This window comes from Mesitornis unicolor, unplaced genomic scaffold (genome assembly GCF_000695765.1).
Source record: "Mesitornis unicolor isolate BGI_N332 unplaced genomic scaffold, ASM69576v1 scaffold15450, whole genome shotgun sequence".
Lineage (NCBI taxonomy): Eukaryota > Metazoa > Chordata > Aves > Mesitornithiformes > Mesitornithidae > Mesitornis > Mesitornis unicolor.
The window spans coordinates 7,610-17,872 of NW_010157793.1; the positions used below are offsets into that span (position 1 = coordinate 7,610).

Consider the following 10,263-nt stretch of genomic DNA (forward strand, 5'->3'; position numbering starts at 1 on the left):
CTCCTTATCTCTAACCTGAACCTCCCTTGGCATAGCTTGGTGCCGTTTCCCCTTGTTCTATCAATGTTCTATCATTTTATTCCAGAACACTTCTTCATCGGAGTTTATTGCCCGCACATGGTAGTATTTGCTGGGGGTTGTTTTGGGTTTTTTTTGAACAGTAATAAATCAGCATTTTTCATAACTTTTTGGGAATCTTTTGTGTCAACTATCAAAAGGCACAACATGGAGATAAACTCAGTTTTTTCCTCTCATTCTCACAGAAGCAACCATGGGGTGCATTAAAAGCAAAGAAGATAAAGGCCCAGCCATGAAATACAGAACTGATAATGCTCCAGAACCTGTTATTTCCCACGTCAGCCATTATGGATCAGACTCTAGCCAAGCAACACAGTCACCGTCAATAAAGGGATCAGCAGTTAATTTTAATAGTCATTCCATGACTCCTTTTGGAGGGCACTCAGGAATGACACCCTTTGGAGGAGCATCATCTTCATTTTCAGCTGTGCCAAGTCCATATCCTAGTACATTAACAGGTGAGTGTTACAAAAAATGATGCTGCTATTATTATTGCTTGACAGACATGTTCAAAAAAGTGCTATGACCCCTTGCCACACAGACATAAATTGCAAAGTTGAAATAATTTTCTTTTTATGCATTTCTGATTTTCAGTATCTTTACAGTTCAGATAATAATTCAGCACATATTCACGAGTGACTGGGCCTTGTGGGTTGAGTGTTTTGGCTTTTGGTGTTGTTGAGGGAGTGAGTTAGGATCACAGCACAGAAAAATTTAAGACTTCTTGAAGGCAGTAATGGGAATAGGTGATTAAATTGTGGTAGAAATTCTAAGCTGTTCGAGGGATGCACATGGGCTAATTGCCTTAAACTTCTGAAGAGGGATGCAAAATTAAAAAGACTTCAAATTCAGGAAATACCGATTTTCAGATTTATTTAATTAGCTGTACATTGCTTACATTAATGCAACATCAAACCTCTTCATTTATAAATCTGAACAAGATATACAGTGTATTCTGTATACTTTCTGAACAATGTATGTGAAATGAAAGAGCAGAATTCTCATTGTTGGTGGTCGTATTAAAAGCAAAGTTGAAATGTAAAAACAGAATTTACAAGGCACAGAGATCTTGGCTGAGATGTAAAATCTCTAAAGATTCAGCATTTGAAAGCAACATGCATATTTGACATTATAAGCCCACCTGTATATAAAAACGTAAAAATGCATTGCAAAAACATTAAGTTTGTGCACATGACTGATTTTAGTAGTTTTGCTGGATATTTTTGAGGGGAAGCTGTAAGGTTTTTTTTATTGTTATTATTTTATTATTGTGTTTTGAGATTGTCTTTCAAAATAAGAGTACATAAATTGTACTCTTGGAACAGGTTGCCCAGAGAGGTGGTGAAGGCCCCATCCCTGGAGATATTCAAGATCAGGCTTGATGGGGCTCTGAGCAACCTGGTCTAGTAACATTGTCCCTGCTTACTTGCAGGGGGTTTGGACTAGGTGGCCTCTAAAGGTCCCTTCCAACCCAGTACATTTTATGATTCTATGAAATACTGATAATTACTGATAATTCTCTTACTGCATGATTTACATTTGAATCCATTACTTTGACTAGGGCTACACTGTCCAGCGGAACTAATCTCTCTCTCATTCCTACATTAGTATCTTTCTAGATGTTAAACAGTTTGTTTCTAGTTTCTTGGAGTCTCCTCGTTTTTTTTATATGCAGTTAGAAAGTTTTGTAGTATTGTGATTTTAAAGTATTGATTTTCTTCACCTGCTAAAGAATTCTCTGGGGATGGTTTATTTCTGTAGTGGTTGGTTTCTATTTGTGGGAATATGTTACGTATCCCCACAATTTTCTTGCACCATGTAAGCAGTTTGTGTCATCCAAATAACTCAGTAACGTAGTGATGCAAGCAAAAATCAGCTGAACTGTGTTGATTTCAACTTAGATTTGGAACTGTTAACTTCTAGGGAATATTCTAATTCATTTTCAGTTCATAAATCACACTTCAACAAACCCTCAATTACTCTAACCTCCAGTGGGGATTTTTTGTTCTGTTTTTCCTAGAGGAGCTGTAAATTTATTTCCAGCTGAGGCCTGCTGAGATAGTGTAATCACAGGAAGACTCTAAATCACATGAAAATATTTAAGTGATTAGGAGCTCTTGCATCAGAAAGTGTACATTGTAAAAGAATAGTAGATGTGGGCAATACCCATTGTACTTCATTCTTCCTTTCTTTTTTCTGTCATGTTAATTGTAAGATATAAAATTAGATGCAACATGTTCCTGTTGGTGGTCTTCCATGTATATGTATATGCATGTTAGAGATGTGATACTGTACTTTAAAAAGTAGGTTATTGCTTGGACTATCATTAGACTTCCTAAATGTCCATTAGACTGTGAAATAGCATTTCTAGAATTTAAAAAGTCTTTCTGAATTGCCGATCTGCAGTTTTCTATTTTAACTTTCTTCTAGTTATGGTACAAAGTTCTTTATTTTTGCTCACAGCTTGTACATCTCATATAGCCCGTTCTCCCTTCCCTCTGTCTCTTTCAGCTCAGTTTTACAGATTAGTTCTTTAAAGCATAGAAAATGTTTTCCTACTGTGAGTAGAGTCACATGTGTATCCTGTTTGTGGGACATGTTCAACGACATGCCCTGTACCGGCAGTGGGATGGGGAAGCAAATTCCTTGGGATTGGTAGAGCACATCTGCTCATCCTGTGACGTATCTTGGTCCTTGTTCTCTAGAGTAGTGCACTGATGGATCATCCTCAGCAAGTGTCATCTTCAGCGTTGGGGAGACCTGATGGAAATAAAAAAATTATTAGTTGTAAAGCACAGAAATGTCTTTGTCCCTAACAGAATACTTTTATTTCTGGTACAATTCCTTGAGTAGATCTTGATGTGTAACCCCAGAAAGTTGGGAATGCATATGTTATTTGTAGCTAAGGTCAACAGGAGGCTACTTCTGTATAAATCAGTGGCTGATGGTTCACTGTTGTGGTGTTGTAGGATCTTCTAAAATTGCATTTTTTAACAAGAAGCTAGTTAATAAAGAGACTAGCTTTTTTTGCTGCTGATGTGTTGTGCAAATTTCTGTATAGAAGTGCTCTAATTGTTAAAATATTCTTCCAGTGCTGTATCTAGCTGCCTTTTATGATGTGTACATTTTTATACTTTTAAATATATTTAATATATTTAATTTTTATATTTAAGTATATTTTTAAGTGTCTGTTTATAGGCTTTACTCTGTTTTAAGAAATGAGGTGATTATTGATCCAGATTCCAAAGTGAGATGCAACCCAGTGTTTACTTGCTTCCAAATGAAAATCAATGAGTTGTTTCACAGACAAGTCCTTAAATCAAGTGTTGCAGTGTTACTGCTGTATCATATGAGTTTCTTCATTCTTTTTCCTAAGGTGGTGTTACTGTATTTGTGGCCTTATATGATTATGAAGCTAGAACTACAGATGATCTTTCATTTAAGAAAGGTGAACGGTTCCAGATAATAAATAACACGTAAGTGTACTTGTTCACAGATGTCCCTTGGTTGTTGGGAATAAATAGATCCTCAACTCTTCTTGAAATCTGTGTATCCTATTTCAGTGAAGAGTAGATAGTTTTGTTGGGGTTTTTTGTTTGTTTTTTTTCCATGCATTCAATGTTTAACAAGTATGGGGTTAAAATATTGATACTGGTAAGACAATAACCTTCAGGCTGAAGTCAGGATTGGTGTAGATGTAGAACTGTAGTGACTGGGACAGCCCCAAGCCTGTGTAAATAAACAGGTAGAATAATCTGGGAGAGGCAAACGAAGACTAGAAAACTGGGAGGTTTATTTACACCTATCTGCCATAAAACATTTTGTTGCAGGTTTGCATTTTGCATATATAGATAAATTTCTTTAACATTAAAAAATAGAATTTAAAAAAACCCAACATTTAAAATACAAAATTCCATTAAGAGGCACTAATGTTGCTTACGAAAGAAAAATATAGTTAGATGCAGCACAGACTATTTTAGATGCCTTTGTAATTAAAACAACACGTTACATAAATTTAACCTACCTTTCATATGGGAGGATGTTGTAGCTGCTGGAGAATGATGTATTGTTTATATATGGAGGAGGTAACTGATGTTGCATTGCAGGGAAGGAGACTGGTGGGAAGCAAGATCCATTGCTACAGGAAAAACGGGCTACATCCCAAGCAATTATGTAGCTCCTGCAGACTCCATTCAAGCAGAAGAGTAAGACATCCTATCCTGTCAATCTGTTCTTTTTATCCATTCTACATTTTGTGCCGTGTGGTGATACTATTCCTTTAAGTCAGTAAATGTAACATTTATGGGTAAAGTAGGATAATACTGCTAATTAAAGGATAGCAATGCTACTTGGATGATGTCAAAGGTATAATTATTAGTAAGTGTGAGGTGGACGCTCATGCAAATGTTTTATGCCTGCTTGCTATATGTAGGGCTAAAGGAAAAAGGATAAGAGAATGCAATGAAGGTAAGAATTGGGGGATATGCATTGTGTTTCATATAAAACAAAAACTGATGTTTTTTTAGTTAGAGTTCACACACTATCAACTCCAAGTTTTTATCCTTAATTTTGCTTGCCAAATCCTAATTCAAGATCAGCTATATCCTTGGTAGCACCTAATCTTACATTCTGAAATAACGGTTTGTGTGGACAGTTATTGCTAATCTATTAATCTGTAACAACTTTTTGGTGACAAAATTGTTAGGCACACTAAGGACTACTGTGAGTTGGGAGAATTGTATTGCTCTGGGTACCAGTACTTCCTACATTTATTTACAAACAAAGATCCCAGAGCACTTACAGGATCACATAAAGTTACTTGTGGGAGCTGTGAGTTGGGGTACAGTTTCAGGTTATACTTGTCCCAAGGGATTGATTCTATTTGTTGTACTAGAAATACCAAGCTTCGCTGCTCTTGCTTCAATATCCAGGCCTGATACTGCAAATAAGCAGTTCCCTGATACATGATCAGCACACTTCTGTGTTTGCTACTGCACTTCTGGGAAAAGTGCCCAATTTCCAAGATGTTTCCTGAATCTCAAGCTGAGACTTTAGCATGTTGCTGCTGCTCTCACCTGGCTCTTCGCTATTAAAAAGTGACTCCATCAAAGACGCGCTGTTATTTTATGCCCTTGCATTTCAGCTCCATTTAAAATTACTGACTTCACATTTTTTGAAAAGAAGTTAAGGGTTGGTTTGTTTGTTGGTTTTTGTTTTAAATTATGCAATAAAAGCATAGTGTCATTACAGCTGCAGTGGTGGTAGAATGGAAACGATAGCCCTTTGCAAACCGAGAGTGCAGTGTTTCTGCAAATAAAGTATTGCTCCTAAAGACTGGCAAAACAGGGTGGTGGGATTTGTCATAGGTTTATGTGATGACTGGAGGTGAGAGTGAGGGATGATGAGTAAGGAAGCTTTTTTTAAACTGACTATTTTAAAAAACTAGTGCTAATTTTATTAGATATCACCACAGCATTAATTTGGAGTAGAGTTCATTTGCTTTAGAGTTCATTTGTTAGCCCTGGGCTTTGACAGCGTTTTTAGGTTTTGTGTTGTGATTGCAGTTGGAGTTACAAGTGCACAAGCAATACACGGCCCCGTATTGCTAGGATTGTCTTTAAGTGCTCTTTTCTCAGCCTCAAGACATTTATATCAAAACCTGTTTGTGACAGGATCCATATCATCCGTGGCTTTTGAATTATGTCTTAATATAAATGTTTAAAGCTCACAAAAAAACCCAAGTGAACTCTACTATTATTTTATAGGTAATAAAATAAAGTAACACTTCACTATATAGTTTCTGGATTACCATAGTAGTCTGGGGACGAGGCATTTTCACGTGAAATAATTACGAGGGTTCAGGTTTGCTTCAGTAACATCATAGGTTACATCCGAATTCTCAAGTGTATGTATGCTCATATCCACTTCTAACTTTTGCACATCTACTTAAACAGTCAAGCTGCAAAAAAACCCCAATAAAAAGTAAGAAGTTGTTTCAAATTCCCAAGTGGTTGCACAGGCCATTCTGTGCACAGGCCAACAAAATGATCCCTCCTTACCTACAGTGTTTTTACAAGATGTTTCACCCACAAACCCATTGTTTTGCAGCAGTTTCCAGTACAACTTTTCTTCTCCCAACACTCATGAAGCCAGATTTGCTTGATGCTGTGATGATGCGAAATGAAAATGCTTGAGATTTACATTTGCTGTACTTTATGACTTCTGAGGCACACAATCAAAATAAAACATAGTTAGAAATAGGTGTTATTCCAAAGTCTGGAGATTCACTGTGAGATGGACCTTAAAATTATCACTGGCTCAGGAGAAAGCTGCATGCAGGCTATTCATCAGGATAAGCACCCTTTGGAAGCATAAAAGAAGAAATTTCTTTTGTGAAAGAACTTAAGGAAAGAAAAAACACAAGTGTTTTAAAATGTCTGCATATTTTTGGTATCAGAATGATGCAACCACAGGGTTGTTTCTAAATGATCTGAAGAAAAAAGTGCTCCCTCTACTGAGGTGCAGAAGGATGGGAGGCAATAGAAGTTGAAATGGGGGAGGTTCCAGCTGGATATAAGAAGAAACCTTTTTATCCCGAGGACAGGCATACACAGGGGCACAGGTTGCCCAGGTTGGCAGTGCAGGTTCCATCCTTCGAGGTTTTTGAAACTGAAGTGGACAACATCCTGACCAACCAGATCTGATCTCACAGCTGACCCTGCTTGCAGCAGGAGGCTGGGCCGGAGACCTCCTGAGGGTCTTCCAGCCCGAATGAACCTGTGATCTGGTGATATTTATGCACACCCACTTCGCATTAAATATTGTTTTTTTACTTATAGCTGAAACTTCTTAGAGAAGGCAGTTTCAGCTGCTGCAGGGTTTTGAGAGTGCTACCTCATCTGATTCAGCTTGACCTGTGAAGTTGACCAGAAGGAAGATGTTACTTTTGATGATGAGTACTGTTGATATCCATTATTAAACCATCATAAAAACAGTGTTTGCAGATAGAGGTCTCTTTACATGCATTTTGCAAACAATAGAAATGAGAGTCATACAGAAATAGGTCATCCTAATCTTTTGATTATATGGATGATATTACTTCTGTTGATCTGTAACTGCTTTGGGATATTAGTAGTCCAGTCAGTGTTTGAGATTTCTAAATCTTGTATTTATGTGATTACCAAAGCATAGGAAGCTTTTACTTACACATGTTTCCTTTCACATTTTCTAGGTGGTATTTTGGTAAGATGGGCAGGAAGGATGCAGAAAGGCTACTTTTAAATCCTGGGAACCAGCGTGGTATTTTCTTAGTAAGAGAGAGTGAAACCACTAAAGGTATGTATATTTATGTATATCTCTTCTCTCTCCAATCCCCCACTGCCAGGGTGGATAAAATGACCAGTTGTTGTCTGTCATGTTACCTGTATGCATGTACACACGCTTATGTGTGTAATGACAGTTAGGGAGATATGTTAAATGTGTTTTCAAATTTTTGGTGATGAATCAGTTATGACCTGTTTCCTAGGTGCTTACTCCCTTTCCATACGTGACTGGGATGAGGTCAGAGGTGATAATGTGAAACACTACAAAATCAGAAAACTTGACAATGGTGGATACTATATCACAACCAGAGCACAATTTGAATCTCTACAGAAGTTGGTGAAACACTACAGAGGTAAACCTAAATTCTAGTGTCCTAATGCTACGCTGTGCCTGTCATGAGGAAGAATAACTGCATATGTAGCTTATTTTGAAAATTCACAACTGTAAAATTTCTTATTTATTTTGACAAACAGTAAATGGACTAGATCTTTTTACCGACATTAGAATGTTACTTTTATTATAACCTTAGCAGTGCTTAATGACAGAGCTTATTTCTTCCATTTTCCAGAACATGCCGATGGACTGTGTCATAAGCTAACAACTGTGTGTCCCACTGTGAAGCCACAAACACAGGGACTAGCAAAAGATGCCTGGGAAATTCCCAGAGAATCTTTGAGACTGGAAGTTAAGTTGGGCCAAGGATGTTTTGGTGAAGTATGGATGGGTAAGAGCTCAATATGACACCTTTCAGTTGTTTGTGTGAATGTTTTAATAGTATTTTAAGTAAATCAGTATCAGGATCTGAAAAGATAATGTGATAAAGAATTGAAGGAAAAAAGTACTGATTATGGTCAGTCACATAAATGTAAAAGCAACACTTGGTTCTAATTTATAATTATAATGCTAGCTAACAAAACACTAGCAAAAAGCAGTTTCAGCACAAAATCTCTTTTATATTATAGGGGAGAATAAAATCTAATCTGTTTCTCTAGGAACGTGGAATGGAACCACAAAAGTAGCGATCAAGACACTAAAACCTGGTACAATGATGCCAGAAGCTTTCCTGCAGGAGGCTCAGATCATGAAGAAATTACGGCATGACAAACTTGTTCCACTGTATGCCGTTGTTTCTGAGGAGCCCATCTACATTGTCACTGAATTCATGACAAAAGGTACATGACTAAATAGTTTGAAGATACTACTTTTAAAAGGTTATTTAAGATCCCAGCAACAAATTAAACGTTTAATTAATGTTAGGTTTAAGCTGACTGGAGTGTAAGTGGTAATTTTGATTAAATTAAAATGAGCAACGCTTGACCTACTTGAAGCAGTTCTGATTTAGATTGTGGGTGGAAGCATGATTTTTTTTGCACATCTGTGTCACTCTTGCTAATCTTTCCAAGTACAAGACTGGGGGGGTTTTCCTTTGCATTTTTTAGTGTCTACTGTCTGTTATATTTAAACTGGGTAGTATAGCTGGGAATGTCATTATGACAATACACCTGTCTGTAAAGGTCATGCTCACAGTGACAGAACCATTTGGGTTTTGAGATTTGGTTTTTGGTTTGTTGATTTTTTTTTTTTGTTGGCTTGTTTTGGGTTTTTTGTGGGTTTTTTAAGTTTTTATTTTCCAGCAGTGTAATAGTAAATTTTAAAAAGGTTGAGGGTTTGGGATTTTTTCCAGACTCCTTCCTATACCTCCTTGTTTTCAGTCTTCCATCTTTGTTCCCTGGCTCTATATCATTTCCCTCTCCCCCTGCTGCTGAAATAGAGATTTAGAGATTTAGGCTGAATGTAGAAATAAACATAATAAGCATGTTAGTGTTAAGAAGCAGCAGATTTTCAAGTCAATTATTCCAGTTTTATAATATGTGGACTTCTGTTCACCTCAGGGAAAATTTTTGCTGCTCTGATAAGAAATAGAAACAGTGTTAAAGTGAAAAAGAGCAGCTACTTGTGTTCCGTACTTTGCCACAGATACGTGGGGGGGGGGGGGAGGGTCCTGTTTGGATGGTCGTTTTGAAAGTTGCAGGAGTTTGAAAAGGTAAGAGGGAATAGAAAATACAGAAAGTTCCTTCTGTGTTGTTGTTGTTCCTAAATAACACTAGACAGATCTTAAGGCTGCCATGCAAAGTCAGTTTTCATTGTTCAGAAATCAGGTTTTGACAAGGCAATAGGAAAAAAAAAGCTTAATAGCATTCTGCCTAAGAAAAAGGAAAGATTCAAACCGGAACCGCGATGTTACCTTGCAAAAGCAGAAGTGAAGAATTGGAGAAGTAGTTGCATGTTTGTCTAAGTTACGGATTCAAAATGGCATTGGAAGCCTTTGTTTTAATTCTAAAATCTTCTCACATTCTACAGAAAAACACAAAACCTCTTTGTTGGTTCATACTTGAAAGTTAGCAGAAGAATTTTCCTTTGTCTTTTTACAAGGAAAAGGGGTGGGTAAGAACTGCACTATACCCACATTTTTTTCAAATGTGGACAGGTTACTAGAGGTCAGCGTGAAATCTTTGCTCCACTTCGGTCCTTTGAGCTCATGAACCAAGCTGGGAAAAAGTCTGTGCAAACACACACAACAGACAGCAGCAGCGTGGGTCTGGCCTGCCACACATTTCATTTCAATGCAAAAATACAGCAAGTGACTAACACCACATCAGAGGTATCCAATTTCTGGCTACAACGTTGAATCCATGGCAAGATCTCCAGTTCAGTGGTGTTTTTTTCCCCACTATCACCATACTTGTAATTTTGTTCTTGTAATTTTGACTGTGATGAGACTTACTAGTTATCAGTATTCACCACTTTCTTAAGAAAGAGATCATGTTCTTAGATCCTTATGGCATAATAACACCTGTAGGG

General features: G+C 37.2%; 1 protein-coding gene across 1 annotated transcript in view; it reads left to right on the plus strand.

Moving 5' to 3' along the window:
- The first annotated feature begins 266 nt into the window (after nt 1–266).
- The window catches only part of YES1 (YES proto-oncogene 1, Src family tyrosine kinase), a 13,037-nt gene continuing 3,040 nt past the window's right edge, over nt 267–10,263 (plus strand). The window contains exons 1-7 of the mRNA XM_010181405.1: nt 267–536; nt 3,455–3,554; nt 4,185–4,283; nt 7,310–7,413; nt 7,604–7,753; nt 7,970–8,125; nt 8,394–8,573. Of these exons, the coding sequence (XP_010179707.1) occupies nt 272–536; nt 3,455–3,554; nt 4,185–4,283; nt 7,310–7,413; nt 7,604–7,753; nt 7,970–8,125; nt 8,394–8,573 (1,054 nt within the window). The 5' untranslated portion in view covers nt 267–271. The remainder of the gene's footprint in view (nt 537–3,454; nt 3,555–4,184; nt 4,284–7,309; nt 7,414–7,603; nt 7,754–7,969; nt 8,126–8,393; nt 8,574–10,263) is intronic.